We start from the raw sequence: 23,625 nt of genomic DNA, 5'->3' as shown, positions 1-23,625 counted from the left end.
CAATTGGTTTTTTTTTTTTTAACATCTTTATTGGAGTATAATTGCTTTGCAATGGTGCATTAGTTTCTACTGTGTAACAAAGTGATTCATCTATACATATACATATATCCCTATATCTCCCCCTCTAACGTCTCCCTCCCACCCTCCCTATACCACCCCTGTAGGTGGTCACAAAGCACCGAGCTGATCTCCGTGTGCTATGTGGCTGCTTCCCCCTAACTATTTATTTTACATTTGGTAGTGTATATATGTCCATGCCGCTCTCTCACTTCGACCCAGCTTTCCCTTACCCCTCTCCATGTCCTCAAGTCCATTCTCTACATCTACATCTTTATCCTGTCCTGCCCCTAGGTTCTTCAGAACCATTTTTTTTTATTCCATATATATGTGTTAGCATATGGTATTAGTTTTTCTCTTTCTGAAACAGTGCCATTTACCATTGCAACAAAAAGAATAAAATACCTAGAAATAAACCTACCTAAGGAGACAATAGACCTGTATGCAGAAAACTGTAAGACACTGATTAAAGAAACTAAAGATGATACAAACAAATAGAGAGATATAGCATGTTCTTGGATTGGAAGAATCAACATTGTGAAAATGACTATACTACCCAAAGCACTCTACAGATTCACTGCAATCCCTGTCAAGGTACCAATGGCATTTTTTATGGAACTAGGACAAAAAATTTCCAGATTTGCATGGAAACTCTATTCTTTTCATTCTTTTTTCTTTATTCTGCTCTGCAGTAGTTATTTCCACTTAGTTTTTCTCTTTCTGAAACAGTGCCATTTACCATTGCAACAAAAAGAATAAAATACCTAGAAATAAACCTACCTAAGGAGACAATAGACCTGTATGCAGAAAACTGTAAGACACTGATTAAAGAAACTAAAGATGATACAAACAAATAGAGAGATATAGCATGTTCTTGGATTGGAAGAATCAACATTGTGAAAATGTTTCCCTGTTTTCTCATTTTGCTTAACTTACTGCATTTGGGGTCTCCTTTTCGCAGGCTGCAGTTTCGTAGTTCCCGTTGTTTTTGGTGTCTGCCCCCAGTGGGTAAGGTTGGTTCAGTAGCTTGTGTAGGCTTCTTGGTGTAGGGGACTGATGTCTGTGTTCTGGTGGCTGAGGCTGGAACTTGTCTTTCTGGTGGGCTGGACCGCTTCTGGTGGTGGGTTTTGGGGTGTCTGTGAACTTATTAGGATTTTAGGCAGCCTCTCCGCTAATGGGTGGGGTTGTGTTCCTGTATTGCTTGTTGTTCGTTATGGGGTGTCCAGCACTGTAGCTTGCTGGTCATTGAGTGGAGCTAGGTCTTAGCATTGAGATGGAGATCTCTGGGAGAGCTTTTGCCATTTGCTATTATGTGGGGCCGGGAGGTCTCTGGTGGTCCAGTGTCCTGAACTCGGCTTTCCCACCCAAGAGGCTCAGGCCTTACACCCGGTCGGAGCACCAGGACCCTGTCAGCCACACGGCTGTGTTTCATGCCTGGATGGACATTGAGACTTTTACTGCTGTGGGTGTTGGGTTCCCTTTTTATTCCTGAACCTTTATGTCTTCTGGTCCCTTGCAGGCTGAAGCATAAGGAGGGGGTGAATTTCCTAAAGCAGAGGCTGGTGGAGGCTGTTTGGGCTGAGCAGGAGCTGGAGCTGGAGGAGGAGCAGGAGTGGGAGGTGGAGTTGGAGCCCGGACGGGAGCTTCAGCTGGGGTGAGAATATCTGCTTCTGGTGTTGCGGCTGCCCCACAAGGTCACCGAATTTCCCAAGAGGTTTTGATATAGCAGTCTATATATGTACAAGGTTGTTTTAAGTTGCGAATCTCTTTCCTGCTTAGAGGAGTTCCTTTAGCATTTGTTGCAAAGCTGGTCTGGTGGTGGTGAATTCTCTTAGCTTTTGCTCGTCTGGAAAGCTTTTGATTCCTCTTTCAAATCCGAATGGGATTCTTGCTGGGTAGAGTATTGTTGGTTGTAAGTTCTTCCCTTTCGTCACTTTAAATGTATTGTGCCGCTCCCTTCTGGTTTACAGAGTTTCTGCTGAGAAATCAGCTCTTAACCTTATGGGAGTTCCCTTGTATGTTATTTGTCGTTTTTCCCTTGTTGCTTTTAATCATTTTTCTTTGTCTTTAATTTTTGTCAATTTGATTACTATGTGTCTTGGCGTGTTTCTCCTTGGGTTTATCCTGGCTGGGACTCTCTGCACTTCCTGGACTTGGGTGGCTGTTTCCTTTTCCATGTTAGGGATGTTTTCGACTCTAACGTCTTCAAATTTTCTTTCGGGTCGGTCCTTTCTCTCTGCTCCCTCTGGGACCCCTATAATGCGAATGTTGGTGCATTTAATGTTGTCCTAGAGGTCTCTTAGGCTGTCTTCATTTCTTTTCATTCTTTTTTCTTTATTCTGTTCCATGGCAGTGAGTTCCACTATTTTGTGTTCCAGGTCACTTATCCGTTCTTCTGCCTCAGTTGTTCTGGTATTGATTCCTTCTAGTGTATTTTTCATTGCAGTTATTGTATTGTTCATCTCTGTTTGTTTGTTCTTTAATTCTTCTAGGTCTTTGTTAAACATTTCTTGGATCTTTTCGATCCTTGCCTGCATTCTTTTTCCAAGGTCCTGGATCATCTTCACTGTCATTATTCTAAATTCTTTTTCTGCAAGGTTTCCTATTTCCACTTCATTTAGTTGGTTTTCTGCAGTTTTATCTTGTTACTTCATCTGGGACATAATCCTCTGCCTTTTCATTTTGTCTGTCTTTCTGTGATTGTGGTTTTCATTCTGCAGGCTGCAGGATTGTAGTTCTTCTTGCTTCTGCTGTCTGCCCTGTGGTGGATGAGGCTAAATAAGAGGCTTGTGCAAGTTTCCTGATGGGAGGGAGTGGTGGTGGGTAGAGCTGCGTGTTGCTTTGGTGGGCAGAGCTCAGTAAAACTTTAATCTGCTTGTCTGCTGATGGGTTGGGCCATGTTCCCTCCCTGTTGGTTGGTCTGAACCAACCCAGCAATGGAGCCTACAGGCTCTTTGGTGGGGCTAATTCCAGACTCCAGAAGGGCTTATGCCAGTGAGTACTTCCCAGAACTTCTGCTGCCGGTGTGCTTGTCCTCCTGGTGAGGCACAGCCACCCCCTGCCTCTGCAGGAGATCCTCCAACACTAGCAGGTTAGTCTGGTTCAGTCTCCTATGGGGTCAGTGCTCCTTCCCACTGGATCCTGGTGCACACAAGACTTTTTGTGTGTCCTCTAAGAGTGAAGTCTCTGTTTCTCCCAGTCCTGTTGAAGTCCTGCAATCAAATTCCACTGGCCTTCAAAGTCCGATTCTCTGGGGATTCCTCCTCCCATTGCTGGACCCCAGATTGGGAAGCCTGACGTGGGGCTCAGAACCTTTACTCCATTGGGTGGACTTCTGTGGTATAATTGTTCTCCAGTTTGTGAGTCGCCCACCCATTGGTTATGGGATTTGATTTTATCATGATTGCGCCCCTCCTACCATCTCATTGTGGCTTCTCCTTTGTCTTTGGATGTGAGATATCTTATTTGGTGAGTTCCAGGGTCTTCCTGTTGATAATTGTTCAGCAGTTCATTGTGATTCCGGTGCCCTTGCAAGGAGGAGAACTCCTTCATTTTAAAGTCTATTTTGTCTGATATGAGTATTGCAACTCCCACTTTGTCATTTCCATTTGCATGAGGTATCTTTTTCCATCCTCTCACTTTGAATCTGTGTGTGTCCCAGGATTTTGTTTTTTTATCCAATCTGCCACTCTATGTCATTTGATTGGAACATTCTGTCCATTGACATTTAAGGTAATTATTGATGCATCTGTATTTATTGCCATTTAAACGTTTTGTAGTTGATTCTGTTTCTTCTTTGTTCCTTTTTCTTTTCTTTTTGTGGTTTGATGATTTTCTTTTATTTGATGCTTGTGTTGTCTTCTTTTTGGTTTTTGTGGATCTATTGTATGTTTTTGATTTGTGGTTTCTCTGTTTTTCAGGTATATTAACCCCTTCCTATATCTGCTTGCTTTGGACTGATAGGGTCAAACACATTCTAAAAAAAACAAAGGAATCTACAGTTTCTTACTCTCCTTCCCCATATTTTAGGATTTTCATATCCTTTCACATCTTCATGTTTATCCTTTTGCAGTTCTTTGTGTTCTTCATCGCTTTCACAAATAGGTTTTTTTTTTCTTTTTGATCTGTATACTGGCTAATTTAAGTGATTTACTTTCCAGTTGTGATTTCCTCCTTCCTATATCTTCTTGCTTCTTTTCTATTTAGAGGAGACCTTTCATTATTTCTTTTAGGGTAATTTTAGTATTACTGTATTTTACTTTTTGCTTGTCTGAGAAATTCTTTATTTCTCTTCCTATTCTAAATGATAATCTTGCTTGGTGTAGCGTATTCTGTGTTGCAGATTTTTCCCTTTCAAGACTTAGAGTATGTTTTGCCACTCCCTTCTAGCCTGCAGCACTTCTGTAGAGAAATCAGGTGACAGCCTTATGGGGGTTTCCCTTGTAATTAAGTCTTTGTTTTTCTCTTGCTGCTTTTAGAATCCTCTCTTTAACTTTTGCCATTTTTATTATAATATGTCTTGTTATAGTTCTGTTTGGGTTCACCTTGTTTGGGACACTCTGTGCTTCTTGTATCTGGATATCTGTTTCCTTCTTTAGGTTTGGGAAGTTTTCAGCCATAATTTCTTCAAATATATTTTCAATCCCCTTTTCTCTTTCTTCTCCTTCTGGAACCCCTATTATGTGTATATTGGCATGCTTTATATTACCCCATAGGTCTCTTACATTGGTTTCATTTTTTTTCATTTGATTTTCTGTCTACTTTTTTTTTTTTTTTTTTTTTTTTTTTTGTGGTATGTGGGCCTCCCCCTGCCGCGGCCTCTCCCGCCGCGGAGCACAGGCTCCGGACGCGCAGGCTCAGCAGCCACGGCCCACGGGCCCAGCCGCTCCGCGGCACGCGGGACCCTCCCAGACCGGGGCGCGAACCCGGCACCCCTGCATCGGCAGGCGGACGCGCAACCACCGCGCCACCAGGGAAGCCCCTGTCTACTTTTTTGATTGGGTAATTTCCATTATTGTATCTTCCAGATCACTTATAGTTTCTTCTGTATTATTCATTCTCCTATTTCTTGCTTTTAGCTCAGCTTTCATCTTGGCGGATGAATTTTCTGAGTTTTCTTGGCTCCTCCTTATAGTTTCTAGTTCCTTTTTACACTAATCTACATTTCTTTCAATAGCCTTTCTTAATTCCTGCAGTATCTTCATTACCTCCGTTTTGAACTTTGGTGTTTATTACACCGAAGAGGTCTGTTTCACTGTTTGTTCCTTCAGTGGAATTCTCTTGGTCTTTTTATTTTTTTGGCCGGGTTGGGTCTTTGTTGCTGCGCGCAGGCTCTCTAGTTGTGGTGAGCGGGGGCTACCCTTCGTTGTGGTGCGCAGGCTTCTCCTTGCAGTGGCTTCTCTTGTTGTGGAGCACGGGCTCTAGGCGCGCGGGCTTCAGTAGTTGTGGCATGTGGGCTCAGTAGTTGTGGCGCACCGGCTTAGTTGCTCCACAGCATGTGGGATCTCCTGGACCAGGCTTGAACCCATGTCCCCTGCATGGCTGGTGCTTCTCTTGTTGTGGAGCACGGGCTCTAGGCGCGCGGGCTTCAGTAGTTGTGGCGCACCGGCTTAGTTGCTCCACAGCATGTGGGATCTCCTGGACCAGGCTTGAACCCATGTCCCCTGCATGGCTGGTGGATTCTTAACCACTGCGCTACTAGGGAAGTCCCTTTCTTGTTCTTTTAACTGGGAGTGGTTCCTTTGCTTCTTCATTTTCGTTTTATTTCTCTTACTCTGTGAGTTTAGGAGAAACAATTATCTACTGTAGTTTTGGAGGGCTATTTATACGTGGGAATGTCTCTGTGTAGCTTGTGTGGGTTTAGTATTTTTTTGGTTTGTGAGCTGTTTTTGGTTTGGATGCTTGCCATCTCTTTCCTCAGCTTATGCTGGCTGTTATCCCCTTGATAGGGGGTGAGCAGGTGCATGGCCCATGCATGCTCCTGGGGAGGCAGGGGCAGGGGTTGCCACCCTGTCACAGGATCCTCGGTGGTGGCAGCATTCTGCACCCACCTGTGGAGTCTGAGATGGCATCAGTGCCTCATGCCTGCCCCTGGAGCTCATGTAGGCGGTGCCCTGCTGCCTGAGAGAGGGCACAGAGAAAGAAGCTCCTATGGTGGTCCCACTCCTCTCCTCCCACGACTCCCCACAATGGCGCCTTGCCTCTCTGGTGGGCCCAGGCTCTTCCCTTACTCCCTCAGTTGTGCCGCACCTCACCCTCACCCCCTCAGGCTGTCTCCAGGCAACCAGCCCCAGTCCTCTCGCTGGGTCTGACCTCCAAATCCCGAGCCTCACCACCCAGCCCCCGCCCGCCTCAGCTGAGGAGTGTCTCAGGCTGGGGAGTGCCAGGCAGCAGCACCAACCATCTGTGCAGGTCTTTCTCTGCTTTGCCCTCTGCAGACTGGTTGCTGTGCTCTCCTCTGAGGCTCCGAAGCTCCCCCTCTGTCCTGGTTGATTTCCCTGCCAGTGAGGGGACTTCCCAGGGTGTGGAAAGCTTTCCTCTTTCATAGCTCCCTCCCAGGGGCGTAGGTCCCATCCCGATTCCTCTCTTTTTTGTCCTTTTTTCTTTTGTCCTACCCAGTTACGTGGAGATTTTCTTACCCTTTTGGAAATCTGAGGTCTTCTGCCAGCGTTCAGTAGATGCTCCTTGAGAATCGATCCACATGTTGATGTAATTTTGATGTATTTGTGGGAGAAGGTTAGCTCCACGTCTTGCTCCTCTGCCATCTTGATCTGATCTATTCGCCAAGTAGATTTTTTTTTTTAATTTTCATGTGATCAAATTCATAAAGTAACTCTTTTTTAGTAGAATCATACCCTTGAAAGTGAAATCTATTCATGTTATTTCTTGGTAATTTATCTTTGGTATTTCACTATCGCCTTTTACTGGATAAATCTGAATCTTCTTATTCTGACATACAAGATTTTTTAATTATCCCGTTCCTACTTAACTTTTTTCCTTTTATCTGCTGAACACACTCCTTTTGAAAGTCCCCCTGAAGTTCCATGTTCATGCACATCGGCATTTTTGTCTGACTGCTTGACCTGGGAAGATACATAAAGGCAAGTCCTCTGTTAAAGGCAATTTTGTAAGCCCAGAGTCTTGTACAGTATCTGGCATGCTTACTTTGTTGATTGAATAAATGACTGAGGTGATCAGAGAACAGTAGTTCAAAAACAAGCAAAACATAACCATCATACTATTACCTGTTCTTTTCTTCTAATTTTCACGTTTTCCAAGAAGACAGCATAGTTGTGCTAGTACAGTTTATAACTTTCACAATTTCACAATGCCCGTAGTTATCTGAAACAAAATGCTAAGCAGGTTTCTGTGGCAAAGAAAACCAGCAGCTGAAGAATTCATGTCCCAATCTCCCTGGCAACTAAGTGTGGCCAGGTGGTTAGGTTCTGGACAGTAGACTAAAAGTAGTAAGTACAACTTAATTCTTTTAAAATGGAAGGAGCATGCCCTCCCCCACTTTTCTCCTTTCCTGCTGTGAGGACAGGAACTGGAGAAGCAGTCCTACACTATATGATGGAAGCTGTGTGTTGAGAATAAGAAAGCAACAGGAGAGAAGGAGTCAGGGTACCTGAGACGATGGCACCACCTTTTCAGCCCCACTGCTGCTCGTGCTTGGACTGTTACGTGACACAAAAAGTAACTGCTACTTTGTGTAAACCATTGTTTTTTTGGCCTTTTTTTTACAGACGTCATATTTGTATCCTAGGTAATACAGTGCCCTTGGGTATCACATCCCATCCCTGGGATCATTCCCTGCTAATCTTCTGTGACAAGTTGGTATCAGACGGTTAGGGAATTAGAAACGTGGAAAATTTGGATCAAGGAAATGGTAAGGATATAATAAAATTGAAGGAGGAAGAGGAGGAGAGAGAGGGAACAAGAATGTCAGCTGAGTTCATTTTTGAAAAGCCACTTGTGATGAGCTAAGCCTGCTCTCCGTAACTATGGTATAGAGTCACTCAGGAACCTTTTGAGGACCAGACATGGTCTGGTCCCCAAAAGGACATGGCAAATGAACATCCCAGAAGAAGAAAATGAAAGGAAGATGGTATGAAATAATACAAGGAAACACAAACTGAAAGAGCAGGCTGGGCTCTAGTCTGTGGCAGTAATTTAATGAGGCCTAAAGCCTATGATTGTTAAAATAAAACAGTCAAAAGTACCAATGCAGGGGGGAAAGGGCAAAAGATACAGTCCTGGCAAAATGCACCCTGGACTCCCATTTCAGGCACCTGGTTCCCATTAATTTCGTATCCCGACAGACTCTTACAGAGCCTCCTGCCTCTCCCTAACCTTGCCTGAGCCAGTATGTAAATTAAACCAACAGCTTTAATCTTTATAACATTATAGCAGAAGGAATGAAGATAGTAAAAGTTTAGGATGGAGCCAGAGTCCATAGGATCCAAATATGTAGTAGCAGAATGCCCCAAGTAGGGAACCGGGACAAAAGAAAGAACTACCATAAAACCAGATTTTATTTCTTCTTTGAATCCCTATCTTCCCTTTACCCCCTTCCAAAATATGCATACATAGGTCACGTTAAGAAAACCCTTTCCAGTTGGCCTTTTTCCAAGACAAGGGTACAGCTGGGCCGAAGGGCCACATGTTGAAGTTATTAATATGCCTATGCCCTTCTCCCCCACCGAGTTTACTGATCAAAGGCCCTGCCAGAGCAGCAATGGATAGCCTCGAATAATGGGAACTGAAATTCTGCTGAAGAAACCAGCTTTGCCAAAACACACTACCTTTTAAAGTGAAACATTCCATTCACATATTAACCTGATTACAGAAAGGAAGGGGGATCTTTTTTCCTTCTGTACCCTGCTAATAATTTTCTGTCAAGTCTGATTTGGCTTTAGCTGCACTCCAAGTTCTTGTGATGTGCCCCGATCACCAGTAAACTAAAAACAGAAGGTGCTGCACTAACTCTGAGACAGGATACTCTGTCCATGAATTCAGATGCTGCAGAATTCAGTTCCTTGCCAACAAGGAAGGCCAGTGACTTTTGCAGTCTCTGACAACCAGCAGCCTGCCTCTGATTCACACAGTCAGTGAAGGAAACACATGGAGAAAATGGTGGAAATAATTAAGGGTTCTTAGAGTTAACAGAAGCATCAACTCATTACATGGGGCCCCTGCCTCCAAAGGGAGTAAACCATTGTGCTTATTAGAAAAAACAACCAGTAACAAAGCGTTTTAAAGTCTCAATCACTTCCAGCTCCAGGTTGAATAACTGGTTAGGTAACAGAAAAGGGAAACAAACCAGATTTTAACAAAGCAATATCATTTTTCTGCCCGATAGACAAAAAGAAATGTTTTATGTTTTGTTTCACTGTATTCCAGGATAACCTGGTACCTGCATAGATGAGAAAATTTTGTCCCCAGACAGGGTATCAGAGATCTCGGATATTATGCAACTGTCCAAATAGAGAGCCAGTCCATGAAGAGTCTGCACATGATGGTCACCTTTCTTTCAGACACATCAGAGGACAGTTCTTGTTGGAGGATAGTCAGATGCACTACATGGCTTCTTTGGGAGCCTTAAGTACTAGAATGTGGCAAATTGCAAACACTTTTTCATGTTTTACAATCTCTCAAATTCCAAGCTCCTTTGCATACAGTTATAAACATAAAGAAACACAGACTTCTCTGGGAAGAAATATGTCTTATAAGGAGGATCTCCTCTGTTGCTCTAGTCCTCACCTTTGCACAAACTAGAAGGTGTGGAGCAGTTGCTATATCCTGGAGAGGGTCCAGAAATGCCCCAGGCAAATAAGAAGTAAATAAAGGGCAGCAGTGTTCTAAGCTAGTCATTTTCCATTCGTATTTGGCAACTATGAAAATTATTTGCTAATAAAGACCAAGGAAGATCCTTTTCAGTGATGTCCTGCAAGACTTCAGGCAGGTGTCCTGTCAAAACACATTAAAAACTCAAGGAGAGGGCTTCCTTGGTGGCGCAGTGGTTGAGAGTCCGCCTGCCGATGCAGGGGACACGGGTTCATGCCCCGGTCCGGGAAGATCCCACATGCCGCGGAGGGGCTGGGCCCGTGAGCCATGGCCGCTGAGCCTGCGCGTCCGGAGCCTGTGCTCCGCAATGGGAGAGGCCACAACAGTGAGAGGCCCGCGTACCGCAAAAAAAAAAAAAAAAAAAAAAAACTCAAGTAGGTTTTATCTGAAGGGGCCACTGGATAAGCAAAGCTCTCCTGTAATTAGACATGATATTCCATTGTCCCTAGTATATCTGCTGGCTTCCTTTTCTTTTTCTTTTTTTGATATGTTCTCCTATTGTGAAAGCTAAGAGATTAACCCAGAGTGGATGTCCTAGATGTCTTGCCTGGGTTTGGTGCTCCTATTGACAGCCCTCCAGCTATTTCCTAGAGTCCTGAAAGATCTGTTGCTTTATAGATTAGACTATCGTATTAGCACTGGGGTTTACATTCTCTTCCTCTTGGGCAATCAGAGGCCATATTCTAGATTGGCACTGTTCATAATTTCTTACAGTTATGGTAGAAAAGACAAGAACATGGTGGTTACTTAAAAAAATTTACACTTGACCTTTGAATCTCACTTGTATCTAAACAAGGAATGACCTCTGATGGAATTCACAACCACATGAGTCAAGAATCTGCAGTGATTCACTTCTCGGCATTCAGTAAATAAGAACATGGCTTTAAAGTGCTGAGTCCAAACCTAAAACTGAATAAATTGGGATGCTTTGATCTTGAGTGCTTATCTTTATAAATTTTAGCTGTAATGGTTATAATTAGGTACCAAAATGTAGGAAATCATTTGTAAATTCTTGCTAGAGAATCACAGTTTCTTGTATGTTAATATAGGCAGTCTTTATATCTAATGGACCTTTAAGTTAAAAAAAAAAAAAACTACGACATAAATTACTCTTTAAAAAGAAAGTTAAGAAGTGAAGTTTCAGAAAATATTTCATTTCCTTCAGTAGATTTCTTTCATTTATCTTTATCACACTATGCTATGGTATGTTTTACCAAAAGAACGTCTACCAAAAGGCTTGAGCAGCATGACTACCTTACTTGAACTTTTAACTGTAAAAATATATAGAAGAAGAAAAGTGTATTCCTCAGTGTATTGTAAGGAAGGGTATTTATAACCAGTCACTGGAAATGGGATCCCAAACCACATACATGGAAGGAAAGAAGGAAGAAAGGGAGGGAGGGAGAGAAAGAGAAGATGGAGGGGGGAAGGGGAGAGAAGGAGGGGAGAGGAGAAGAAAGAAAAGAAAAAAACAAGCAAGCAAGCTGAGGAATGTGTACGGGTAGTCCTCATCATAAAAGGATTTGATACAGCAAGCTGAGGAGTAGGCAAGAGGTTGGAACTGGATGAAAACAAAGGATATCATAATGGGCCTTTAGGAAAGAGGATTAAGTGAAGTGTTCTCAGCTATATCGGTTTTAACTATTGCATAAAATTTTCTTTCCTTCATATTCCTAGCATTAAAACATTACTGAAATTATTAAGTTTTTACTAAATTACTAAACATATTACTAAATAGGAGCTTCCTTCTGATTGTCTCAATTTTTCCTCCTATGAATATTGCCATCCAGAAAAGTTTTCCTGAGTGTTTTTCAAAAAGCACATTGTAAGTCACTTACAGCAATCTGAAAGAACAGAACACTTTAAGAAAAACCTTGGAACTGTTTTTAAGTTCTATAAGTGTGCCTGTTTTTAAGTTCTATAAGTGCCTCATGATTCTGGGCACTTACTAGTGGATTTACTTTGCCTTTATATCCAAGTGATATGGGTGGGAGTAAATTGTCAGGTTTACGGGAGAGAGATGCCTTCATCACCAATAAACATCAAGATCAAACCCAAAGTAGGTCAGTGACACACTTTTAAGCCTCATCAAGTCACATGTTTAGGTTCTGTTTTTCCCAGAACCATAGTGACTTTTTCGTCACTAGTTTGTGATGAAACTCATTATGGTGTCACTGTACCAAAATACTTAAAACCAGGGATGTGAGCTGGTACCACGCATCCCAAAGAGGTAAACAGTGGCTACAAAAGAAGGAGCACTTGCATCTAAATCTCTTCTTCACTGGAGTAAACCTGAGATGAACCCACTTTCTTGGCCCACTGTAATATTAAGCTCATTTAGTATAAGATGTAATTTTTCTTTTGTTGTTTGTTATGTTGTAAATAACATTTTAAAACACATTTTGTAAAAGTAATATACTTGGTATAAAATTCAAACAGTAAAAAGGAAATAAAATGAAAATTAAGTCTCTCCCATCTTTGACCCCCCAGTTCCTCAGACGCAACCACTGTTACTAGTATCTTTTGAATCCATCAGAGATACTCATTGCACACACACACACACACACACACACACACACACACTCTTATACATTTATATGTATAAAATAAATATATTTGTTATTTATTTCTATATATAAGCTCTAGTTTATTATGCCACCTGTATTGCATTTTGTATATGTCTGCATTTTGTGTATGTAAAAATCCGTTTTACTGTGGAAAACATACACATATACAGAGAAGGGCTTAAAATACTTAAAAGTACAGTTTAACCGAATCATATAAAGCAAAAACTTATCACCCAGGTTAAGAAATAGAACCCCAGAACTCCAGAAACACCTTCCTGTTTCCACATGCCCCTTTCTCATCACCACCTTTAGAGTAGAGGTAACCACTGTCCTGGCTTTCATGGAAATTACATTCTTGCTTTTCTTTAAAGTTTTACTTTGTAAGTCTTGATCTATGAATAAAAGTTTCCGGTATGGGGTCTTCACAAAAAGGGCTGCTAGAATAATGTTTTTGTACTGCAAGCGAGTACCTGTTGGTGAGTTTCTTTAGGGTATACAAATAGGAGTGGAATTGCTGTGTCATATGTCATGCATATCTCTGTCTTTACTGTATAATGCCAGAGTGTTGTCCAATTTACATGCCCACATTAGTTTTTAAGAGTTTTCAAAATCAGTAGCAACACTTGGTATTGTCAGATTTTTAGCTAATCTTGTGGATATGTAATAATATCATGTTGTGCTTTTAATCTGTATTCCCCTGATTACTGATGAGATTATCTTTTCAGATGTTAATCGGCCTTTTGAATTTCTTCTTTTGTGAAGTGCCTGTTGAGGTTTTTTGCCTATTTATCCACTTGACTGTTGTTTCCTTAATGACTTTAGTAGGAGTTCTTTGTATATGGGAATACTAGTACTTTGTTTAGTTATACATGTTGCAAATGCTTTCTCCTCCTCTGTGGCTTACATTTCATATTCTATCTAGTGTCTTTTGATAAGCTGAAGAAGTTCTCAATACAGTCAAATTTATCAGCATCTCCCTTTCTCATAAATGATTTTTTAAAAAGAAATCTCTACCCTACCCCAAGTTCATGAAAATATTCTTCTATATTATCCTCTAAAAATTTTATATTGTTTTGCTGAAAGAGATTTTAGGTCTATAATCCATCTGTAGAAAATGATGCTACAGAGGGGTCCAGTTTCATATTTTTTCACCCATGGATACCCAGTTTTTCTAGTACCTTTTATTGAAAGGACCATTGTTACTCTACTGCTCTGAATGTTGTCATAAGTTAAGTATCCATATATGTGTGGGTCTATTTCTGGGCTCTCTATTCTGTGTTCTGTTTGTCCATCTATGCCTCTATTCACACTGTTTTAATTACTATAGCTCTATTACAAGCCTTTATATCTGATAGAACAAGGTAGTCTACGTGTTTATTCTTCGAGAGTGTTATGGTTCTTTTTGGTCTTTTGTATTTCCATGTCTTAGTCTGTTCAGGCTGCTATAACAAAATACCACAGACTGGGTAGGTTACAAACAGAAATTTATTTCTCCCAGTTCTGGATGCTAGAAGTCCAAGATCAGGAGGCCACCACAGTCAGGTGAGGGCCCTCTTCCAGGTTGCAGACTTCTTGTTGTATCCACATGTGGCAAATGAGTGAACTAGCCCTCTGGGGCCTCTTTTATAAGGGTACCAATCCGATTCATGAGGGCTCTGCTCTTATGACCTAATCACTTCCCAAAGACCCCCACTGGCTAATACCACCACCTTGGACATTAGGTTTTCCACTTATGAATTTTGGAGGGAGACAAAGATTTAGACCATAACACAATATAAATTTTAGAATTAGCTTATTGAATTGGCTACAATGTAGCCTATTGAGTTTTTGATGGGTATGATATTGAATCATATACATCAAATTAGAGGGAATTGACAATTTTGAAAAAGAAGAACAAACCTAGAGGACTTACAGTACCTGATCTCAAGACTTACTAAGAAGCTATAGTAATCAAGACAATGCAGTGTCGATTTGGATAGATATAGAGATGAATTATACAGAATAGAGTCCAGACATAGTACCACACATATGTGGTCAATTGATTTTCAACAAAGATGCAAAGGTAATTCAATGGAGGAATGATATTTCCAACAAATGGTACTGGAACAATTCGACATCTATATGCAAAATAATAAGAATAATAATAATAGAACCGCAAAACCCATGCTTCTTCACATTCTATACAAAAATAATAACTCAGAATGAATCATAGATTTAAATGTAAAATCTAAAATTCTAAGACTTCTAGAAGAAGATGTAGGAGAAAGTCTTTAAAAGTCTAAAGTGACCTTAGATTAGCACAGATTTCTTGGATTACAGAAAGTACATACCACAGAGGAAAAATTGACAAATTGTCTTGAAATTTAAAACTCTGGTCTTCAAAATACAATGGTAGTAAAATAAAAAGATGCATGGCAAATAAGCACATGAATAGATAGTCCAAGTTATTAGTCATAAGAGAAACACAAAATTGCAGTGAGATACCAGTTCACACATTTTAGAATGTTGTAATTTAGAAAAACTGACACTACCAAGTACTAGTGGGTGTGCAAAGCAAGTGGAACTCCCATTGCTGATGGGAATGTAAATTGGTATTATCATTTTAGAAAACCGGCAGTGTATTAATTATCAGTTGCCACATAAATTATATACACTTAGCTGTTTAAAACAACACATGTGTGATATCAGAGTTTCTATGACTCAAGATTCTGGGCTGAGCTTTACTGAGTCCTCTGTTTAGGGTCTCTAACAAGACTGCAGTCGAGGTGGCAGTCATGCTTGGAGTCTCATGTGAGGCTCAAATGGGGAAAGATCTGATTTCAAGCTCATGTGGTTGTTGGCAGGATTCAGTTCCTTGTGGGCCATCAGATTGAGAGTCTCAGTTCATTGTTGGCTGTTGGTTGCCCTCAGTTTCTTGCTAATGGGCTAATTCATATGACATCTTAACTTCATCAGAACCAAGAAGAAAGAGAATAAATAGAGGAAGTCTGCTAGCAAGACAAAAGTTAAAATTTTATGTAATATAATCATGGAAGTGACATCCTATCACTTTTGCCGTGTTCTGTTGGTTAGAAGCAGGTTCCACCTACACTCAAGGGAATCGTATTACACAGGGCATAAATACTAGGAGGTTGGGATAATTGCGGGTATCTTAGAGTCTGTCTACCAGAGGTATCTTCTTATAAAGTTATATTTTACATTTACCATATAACCTAGCAATCCCATGCCTAGGTATTTACTCAAGAGGAAATAAAACATATGTCCACACAAAGATCTGCACATGAATGTTTATGGCAGCTTTATTAAAAATTGTCCCAAACTGGAAAAGACCCAAATATCCATCAGCTGGTGAATGGGTAACTAAATCATGGTATAGCCACACAGTGGAACACTATTCCATGAAAAAAAAGGAACTGTTGACACATTTAACAACATAGATGAATCTCCAAAGCCTTATCCTTTAGTGAAAGAAACCAGACACAAAAGGCTACCTACTGTATACTTCTGTTTATAGTCTATTCTTCTCTAAAAGGTAAAGCTATAGGGAAAGAAAACAGATCAGTGGTGCTTGAGATGGGGATTGGGAGAGGACTGACAACAAAGGAGGGAACTTTTCAGGGGTAATGGAAATATCCTATATGTTGATTTTGGTGGTGGTGATCCAACATATACATTTGTCAAAACTCATAAAACTGTACACCTAAAAAGGATGATTTTTACTGTGCTTAGATTATACCTCAGTAGATCTGACTTAAAAATAAGTCTGTAGTACTCAAGGATTTTTTTTGTGAAGGCACTAGAGTTTGAGGTTTGGCTAGTGGGTGTATTCTATTTTGCTAACGAAGTTATGAAAATTAAAAACTTAAATGTTTGTTTCTCTTTCTGAATGCTGATTTCTCCTCTATGGCAAGAATGCCTTCTCAATTTATAGACCATTTATTGAACTGATTGAACATTCAGCTCTTTCTGTGTCATATTTTGAATATTGACTACAAATGCATAAATACATGAAACTTAAAAAAAAATTAAAACCATCATTCTTAACACACAAAAGCCTAATGGGGATCAGTACTTTCACTTGCTTCACGGACAATACAAGAAGTATAAAGGATTTTAACTCCATTTACCCTCTTCTGACCTAAATGCTAATGTTGTGTATTTAAATTCTATGTATTTTAAAAAGCTACACAGCTATTTTTTATACCATCAGTATTCATTTATTTATTGTTATTGTTAAAAAGTAATTGACATATAACATTGTTAGTTTTAGGTGTGCAACATAATGATTTCATATATGGGTATATTACAGAATGACTGCCAAGGTAAGTTTAGTTAAAATCCATTACCACGCATTGTTACACTTTTTTGTCTGTGTAAGAACTTTTAAGATCTACAATCTTAGCAACTTTCAAATTTACAATACAGTATTGTTAACAGAACTATAGTCACCATGCTATACATTACACCCCTGGGACTTAATTATCTTCTAACTGGAAGATTGTATCTTTTGACCACCCTCACTCATTTCACCCACTCCCCCAGCCTCTAGCAACCACCAATCTGTTTGCTATATCTTTAAGTTTGGTTTTTTGATTCCACATATAAGTAGGATCTTATGATATTTGTCCTTCTTTGACTTATTTTACTTAGTATAATGCCCTAAATGTTACCATCCATGTTGTTGCAAATAGAAGGATTTCCTTCTTTCTTATAGCTGAATAATATTCCATCGTATATATACATAACATTTTCGCTATCCATTCATCCCTTGATGGACATTTAGATTGTTTTCATGTCTTGGCTATTGTAAATAATGTTGCAATGAATATGGGGTGCAGATATCTTTTTGAGATAGTGATTTCACTTCCTTTGGATAAATACCTAGAACTGGAATTGCTGAATCATATGGTAGTTATATTTTTAATTTTTTGAGGAATTTCTATACTGTTTTCCATAGTGGCTGCACCAATTTAAAAAAAAATTTTATTGGAGTATAGTTGATTTACAATATTGTGTTAGTTTCAGGTGTAAGGCAGAGTGATTCAGTTATACAAATACACATTCTTTTTCAGATTCTTTTCTCATATAGGTTATCACAGAATATTGAGTTGGGTTCCCTGTGATATACAGTAAGTCCTTGTTGATTATCTGTCTTATATATAGTAGTGTGTGTGTGTTAATCCCAAACTCCTGATTTTACCCTCCCCCCACATTTTCCCTTTGGTAACTTTGTTTTCGATATCTAAAAGTCTGTTTCTGTTTTGTAAATAAGTTCATTTGTATCATGTTTAAAAATTAGATTCCGCATATGAGTGATGTCATATGATATTTGTCTTTCTCTGTCTGACTTACTTAGCATGATAATCTCTAGGTCCAATCATGTTGCTACAAATGGCATTATTTCATTCTTTTTTATGGCTGAGTAATATTCCATTGTATATATGTACCACATCTTCTTTATCCATTCCTCTGTCGATGGACATTTAGGTTGCTTCCATGTCTTGGCTATTGTAAATAATGCTGCAATAAGCATTGAGGTGCATATATCCTTTCTACTTATAGTTTTCTCCAGATATATGCCCAGGAGTGGGATTGCTGGATCATACGGTAGTTCTGTTTTTAGGTTTTTAAGGAACCTCCATACTGTTCTGCATAACGGTTGTACCAATTTACATGCTCACTAACAATATAGGAAGGTTCCCTTTTCTCCACACCCTCTCCAGCATTTATTGTTTGTAGAGTTCTTTTTTTTTTTTTTTTTTTTTTTTTTTTTGCGGTACGCGGGCCTCTCACCGCTGTGGCCTCTCCCGTTGAGGAGCACAGGCTCCGGACGCGCAGGCTCAGCGGCCATGGCTCATGGGCCCAGCCGCTCCACGGCATGTGGGATCTTCCCAGACCGGTGCACGAACCCGCGTCCCCTGCATCGGCAGGCGGACTCCCAACCACTGCGCCACCAGGGAAGTCCTGTAGACTTCTTGATGATGGCCACTCTGACCGGTATGAGGTGATACCTCTTTGTACTTTTGATTTGCATTTCTCTGATACTGATGTTGAGCATCTTTTCATGTGCTTTTTGCCCATCTGAATGTCTTCTTTGGAGAAATGTCTATTTAGAGCTTCTGCCCATTTTCTGTTTAGGTTGTTTGGTTTTTTGACATAGAGCTGTGTGAGCTATTTGTATATTTTGGAAATAAATCCCTTGTCAGTCACTTCATCTGCAAATATTTTCTAGCATTCTGTGTCTTGTCTTCTCATTTGCTTATGGCTTCTTTCACTGTGCAGAACCTTTTAATTGGGTCCCTTTTGTTTATTTTTGGTTTTATTTTCATCACTCTAGGAGGTGGGTCAGAAAAGATCTTGCTGCGATTTATGTCAAAGAGTGTTCTACCTATGTTTTCCTCTAAGAGTTTTATAGTGTCCAATCTACATTTAGGTCTTTAATCCACTTTGAGTTTATTATTGTGTATGGTGTTAGAGAATGTTCTAGTTTCATTCTTTTACATGTAGCTGTCCAGTTTTCCCAGCACCACTTATTGAAGAGACTGTCTTTTCTCCAGTGTATATTCTGGCCTCCTTTGTAATAGATTAATTGACCATAGGTGTGTGGTTTTATTTCTGGGCTTCTTATCCTGTTCCATTGATGTATATTTCTGTTTTTGTGCCAGTACCATACTGTTTTGATGACTGTAGCTTTGTAGTATAGTCTGAAGTCAGGGAGCCTGATTCCTCCAGCTGTATTTTTCTTAAGATTGCTTTGGCTATTCGAGATCTTTTGTGTGTCCATACAAATTTTAAAATTCTTTTGTTCTAGTTCTGTGAAAAATGCCATTGGTAATTTTAAAAAGATTCCATTGAATCTGTAGATTGCCTTGAGTAGTAGAGTAATTTTGACAGTATTGATTCTTGCAATTCAAGAACATGGTATATCTCTTCATCTTTTGGTGTCATCAATTTCTTATCTTAGTTTTCAGAGTACAGGTCTTTTGCCTCCTTAGGTAGGTGTTATTCTTTTTGATGTGATGGTAAATGGGATTGTTTCCTTAATTTGTCTTTATGATCTTTTGTTGTTAGTGTATAGCAATGCAAGAGATATCTGTGTATTAATTTTGTATCCTGCAACCTTACCGAATTCATTGATGTGCTCTAGTAGTTTCTGGTAGCATCTTTAGGATTTTCTGTATAGTATAGTATCATGTCATCTGCCAACAATGACAGTTTTACTTCTTCTTTTCCAGTTTAGATTCCTTCTATTTCATTTTCTTCTCTGATTGCCATGGCAAGGACTTCCAAAACTATGTTGAATGAAAGTGGCAAGCGTGTGCATCCCTGTCTTGTTCCTCATCTTTGAGGAAATGCTTTCAGCTTTTTGCTGTTGAGTATGATATTAGCTGTGGGTTTGTTGTATATGGCCTTTATTATGTTGAGGTAGATTCCCTCTATACCCACTTTCTGGAGCGCTTTTATCATAAATTGGTGTTGAATTTTGTCAAAAGCTTTTTCTGCATCTACTAAGATGATCATGTGGTTTTTCTTCTTCAATTTGTTAACATGGTGTATCACACTGATTTGCAGATATTGAGGAATCCTTGCGCCCCTTGGGTAAATCCCACTTGATCATGGTGTATGATCCTTTTGATGTATTGTTGGATTTGGTTTGCTAGTATTTTGTTGAGGATTTTTGTGTGTATGTTCATCAGTGATATTGGCCTATAATTTTCTTTCTTTCTTTTTGTGGTATCTTTGGTTTTGGTTATCAGGGTGATGGTGGCCTCACAGAGTGAGTTTGGGAGTGTTCCTTCCTCTGCAATTTTTGGAAGAGTTTCAGAAGGATAGGTGTTAACTCTTCTCTAAATGTTTGATAGAATTCACCTGTGAAGCCATCTGGTCCTGGACTTTTTGTTTGTTGCGAGTTTTTTAATCTCAGTTTCAATTTCAGTGCTTGTGAATGGTTTGTTCATATTTTCTGTTTCTTCCTGGTTCAGTCTTGGAATATTGTACCTTTCTAAGAATTTGTCCATTTCTTCTAGGTTGTCCATTTTATTGGCATATAGTTGCTTGTAGCAGTCTCTTATGATCCTGTGTATTTCTGTGGTGTCCATTGTAATTTCTCCTTTTCCATTCTAATCTTATTGATCTGAGTCCTCTCCCTTCTTTTCTTGATGCGTCTGGCTAAAGGTTTATGAATTTTGTTTATCTTCTTAAAGAACCAGCTTTTAGTTTCATTGATCTTTTCAGAAAAGGGACTGGACAGATGTGATGAGATAGATGTCATCTAGTGAATGACATTAGTTAAGGCTTTAAGTATAGAGGAAAAAGTACAGGGTGTGTTTGGAAGGTAGACTGGTGTTAGTGGAGCAGATTATCTGCAGATAAGCATAGTGGGAAGGGTACCCTGGAACAAATCTTGAGAGTTTTAAAAGCAGGTAATGAGTTAACACTTAAGTTTTTCACTTATCATGGATGTATTATTATATTACCAATTTAAGTAGGATCAAATATCTGCCAAGATAATAAACATAACAAACCAATATAAGTTGACTTTCACAAGAATGACTAGTGTCTGCTGAGGCCAGATTTTTAGCATTCTTTTGTGTTACTTATAAGGTAAGCCCTTTGAGTGCAATGAATTCATCTCAGAGTAAGAACCACACTTCCAAGTTAATGGATTTCCTTGAGCCACATTTAGTTAGCCTGAAAAATGATCTGTGTGAAGGACGTCATTGAAATAAAAGTGTTTCTTTTTTTACTTGAATTACCTTTATGAATAGTGATAACCCTTATATCAAGGGGGAAGAGCTGAAATAGTGTTTTACTGTCAGTCATACCTCTGCTTCATGGGCTGACTTACAACTTCAAAACCTAACTGGTTTTTCCACTCTTTGTGGCATTATGGCAAGGCAAAACGTGGCCAGAATTATGCATTTACCTACATTTCTTTCACTGCTCATTCACTGATTAAGCAAAAGGATGCAGCAGTTTCAAACTTTGATCCTACAAGTGAGTCAGCATCCATCATGTTCAGGGAAGTCTGTTGGGGAAATCAGACTCCTAAGTTAATCACACGTTTTAGGAAATTTCATAAGCATAGGTAGCGACTTAGAAAGGTATGCAGGACTCTTACCGTATATATCTAAAAACTATATTTGACTTCTACTTTCAGCTGAGATGAAGCAGTAGAGACCAGATGTACCTTTCCCAGATGAAACAACTAAAAAGACAAGACAAAATATATTAAAGAATGGTTCTTGAGACACTGGACACCACACAGTTAAGAACAGTGATCCCTGAGAGATGAGAAACAAATAAGGTAAGCCCTTTGATTATCCCACCCTACTGCCTTAAAGAGAGTTTCCAGGTTACAACTTAGGGTGAGGAACCTAGGTGGAATCCAGCACTCCCTGAGCTGAGGAGATAAAGGTGAGTCTGGGAAAAGCAAGGCAGCTAGAATTTGCAGGACAGAGTACCAGAGAAGAGAGACCTCTGGAGATCTTCACAGGGTCCTCCATGATTATTCAGAAAAGTGATGACCAGTGCATGCATGTTAGGAGACTACTTGAGGCTGAGAAAGAACCAGCCCAAAAGGTAAGAGGGAACAGCACCTGATGCACATACAGGGTCAGAAAAAGTTCATGGAACATTTGAGTAGAGTTCTCAGAAGTTTCCTTCTTCAGTAATGGGGAATAATTAGCCCTTGGTTAGTGTGCTGGTCCTGCCCAACAAAACCTAAAAATAAGGTATGAAGGGACCAAACTGTTTTTAAGTAGCTTAAGCACATCCCAGAATAAACTGGAAATTTATAGGAATACAAAAATATCCAGCACTCAACAAGGTAAAATTCACAATAACTGGTATCCAATCAAAGATTACTAGACTTCTAGAAAGGCAAGAAAACACAATTCATAATGAGGAAAATAATCAAACCAACTTAGAACTTACATAGATTAGCAGAGGATGACAGTAAAGCAGTTATTTTAACTGTATGTGATATGTTCAAAAATTAAGTACAGACACGGAAGGTCAAAAATGAAGCACATTCATTCCCCGTATGGGCTACCAAAAAAAAAAAAAAAAAAAAAAAAAAAGGAAGAAGAAGAAGCACACAGAGTAGAGTGCCCTGCCTCCGAAAAAGAAACCTCACCAAACCAAAGCATCAGTAAACTATGGGTTAACTTAAAATGGTCTAATACATATATAATTGGAATCCCTGAAGGTGAAGGGGAGAAGGAATGAAGCAGACAGAAAAAAAAAAAAAGAAAAAAAAAAGATTTGAAGAAATAATGGTTGAAGAATTTCCGATTTTGACAAAAAGTAGTACCTCACAGATCCATGAAGCTCCACAAATCCCAAACACAAGAAACATAAATGAAAATACACCAAGGCACATCATAACATGATGCAATAAAACTACTGGTAAAGAGAAAAAATCTTAAAAGAGGAAGAGTACATTAAAAAATAAGGATGGCAGCAGACTTCTTATTAGAAACAATACGAATGAGACAACAGTGGAACATCATCTTTATACTACTGAAAGAAACAAGTTCAGCTGAATACAAATCAGACTTTGAAAAATATTCAAACAACATCAAACTTAGAACCATATAACAGAGAAATCAAAGGCAGATACTGTATGATAATATCCTATCTACAGGCAATATGCCAAAGCTTTATTTATATGTTATTATCCTCAGAGAAAAGGAAAAATGACTCACCAGTCATACTGCATAGCCTTTACCAGCCCTCTCATATGAGTATCAGCAATCTTATTTCCAGTACCATCACTGTTTCTGATTAAAAATGGAGAAAGTTCACAGAGCCATAGCTTCCTAAAGCCTGTGTCACTGATGAGTTCATATATCCAGAGGCTATACTCAAGCCTTTTCTCTGGGCTAATGTAGTTTTTACTCAGTTGTTCCCATGCCTCTTCCTGATGTTTATTTTGCAGGTTACTAGAATAATAGTATTTTTTAAAGCTCTTCCTGTGTTTTGGGGTAAAAAGATCCTCTTGCTGCATTCCTTTGGTGATTTCCTCTTTCAATTTTGTTTCATGTACAATTCATTCACTCTCACAGTCTCATTTTAGATACTGCTGCTCCCAACCTGTGTATTCAAACCACCTCAAAACAGGCAATGGCAGTGAGCAGATTGTCACAATGTA

General features: G+C 39.5%; 1 protein-coding gene and 1 long non-coding RNA gene across 2 annotated transcripts in view; one reads left to right on the top strand and one right to left on the bottom strand.

Annotated features, from left to right (window-relative positions):
• The window catches only part of LOC129391417 (uncharacterized), a 159,434-nt gene extending 136,950 nt beyond the window's left edge, over positions 1 to 22,484 (top strand). Inside the window, exon 3 of the long non-coding RNA XR_008615496.1 lies at positions 21,631 to 22,484. This is a non-coding gene — a long non-coding RNA (uncharacterized lncRNA). The remainder of the gene's footprint in view (positions 1 to 21,630) is intronic.
• Positions 5,618 to 21,654, bottom strand: LOC114484073 (uncharacterized). Its single transcript, XM_028478050.2, has 2 exons — positions 21,592 to 21,654; positions 5,618 to 7,139 (listed from the first exon to the last, which is right to left on the bottom strand). Exon 2 carries the CDS (start codon positions 6,819 to 6,821, stop codon positions 5,991 to 5,993), a length of 831 nt encoding a protein of 276 aa, XP_028333851.1. The 5' UTR covers positions 6,822 to 7,139; positions 21,592 to 21,654; the 3' UTR covers positions 5,618 to 5,990.
• Positions 22,485 to 23,625: the final 1,141 nt, after the last annotated feature.

This window comes from Physeter macrocephalus, chromosome 17 (assembly GCF_002837175.3).
Source record: "Physeter macrocephalus isolate SW-GA chromosome 17, ASM283717v5, whole genome shotgun sequence".
NCBI lineage: Eukaryota > Metazoa > Chordata > Mammalia > Artiodactyla > Physeteridae > Physeter > Physeter macrocephalus.
The sequence above is the reverse complement of the archived record's forward strand: the minus strand, read 5'-3'. Positions and strand labels throughout refer to the sequence as shown.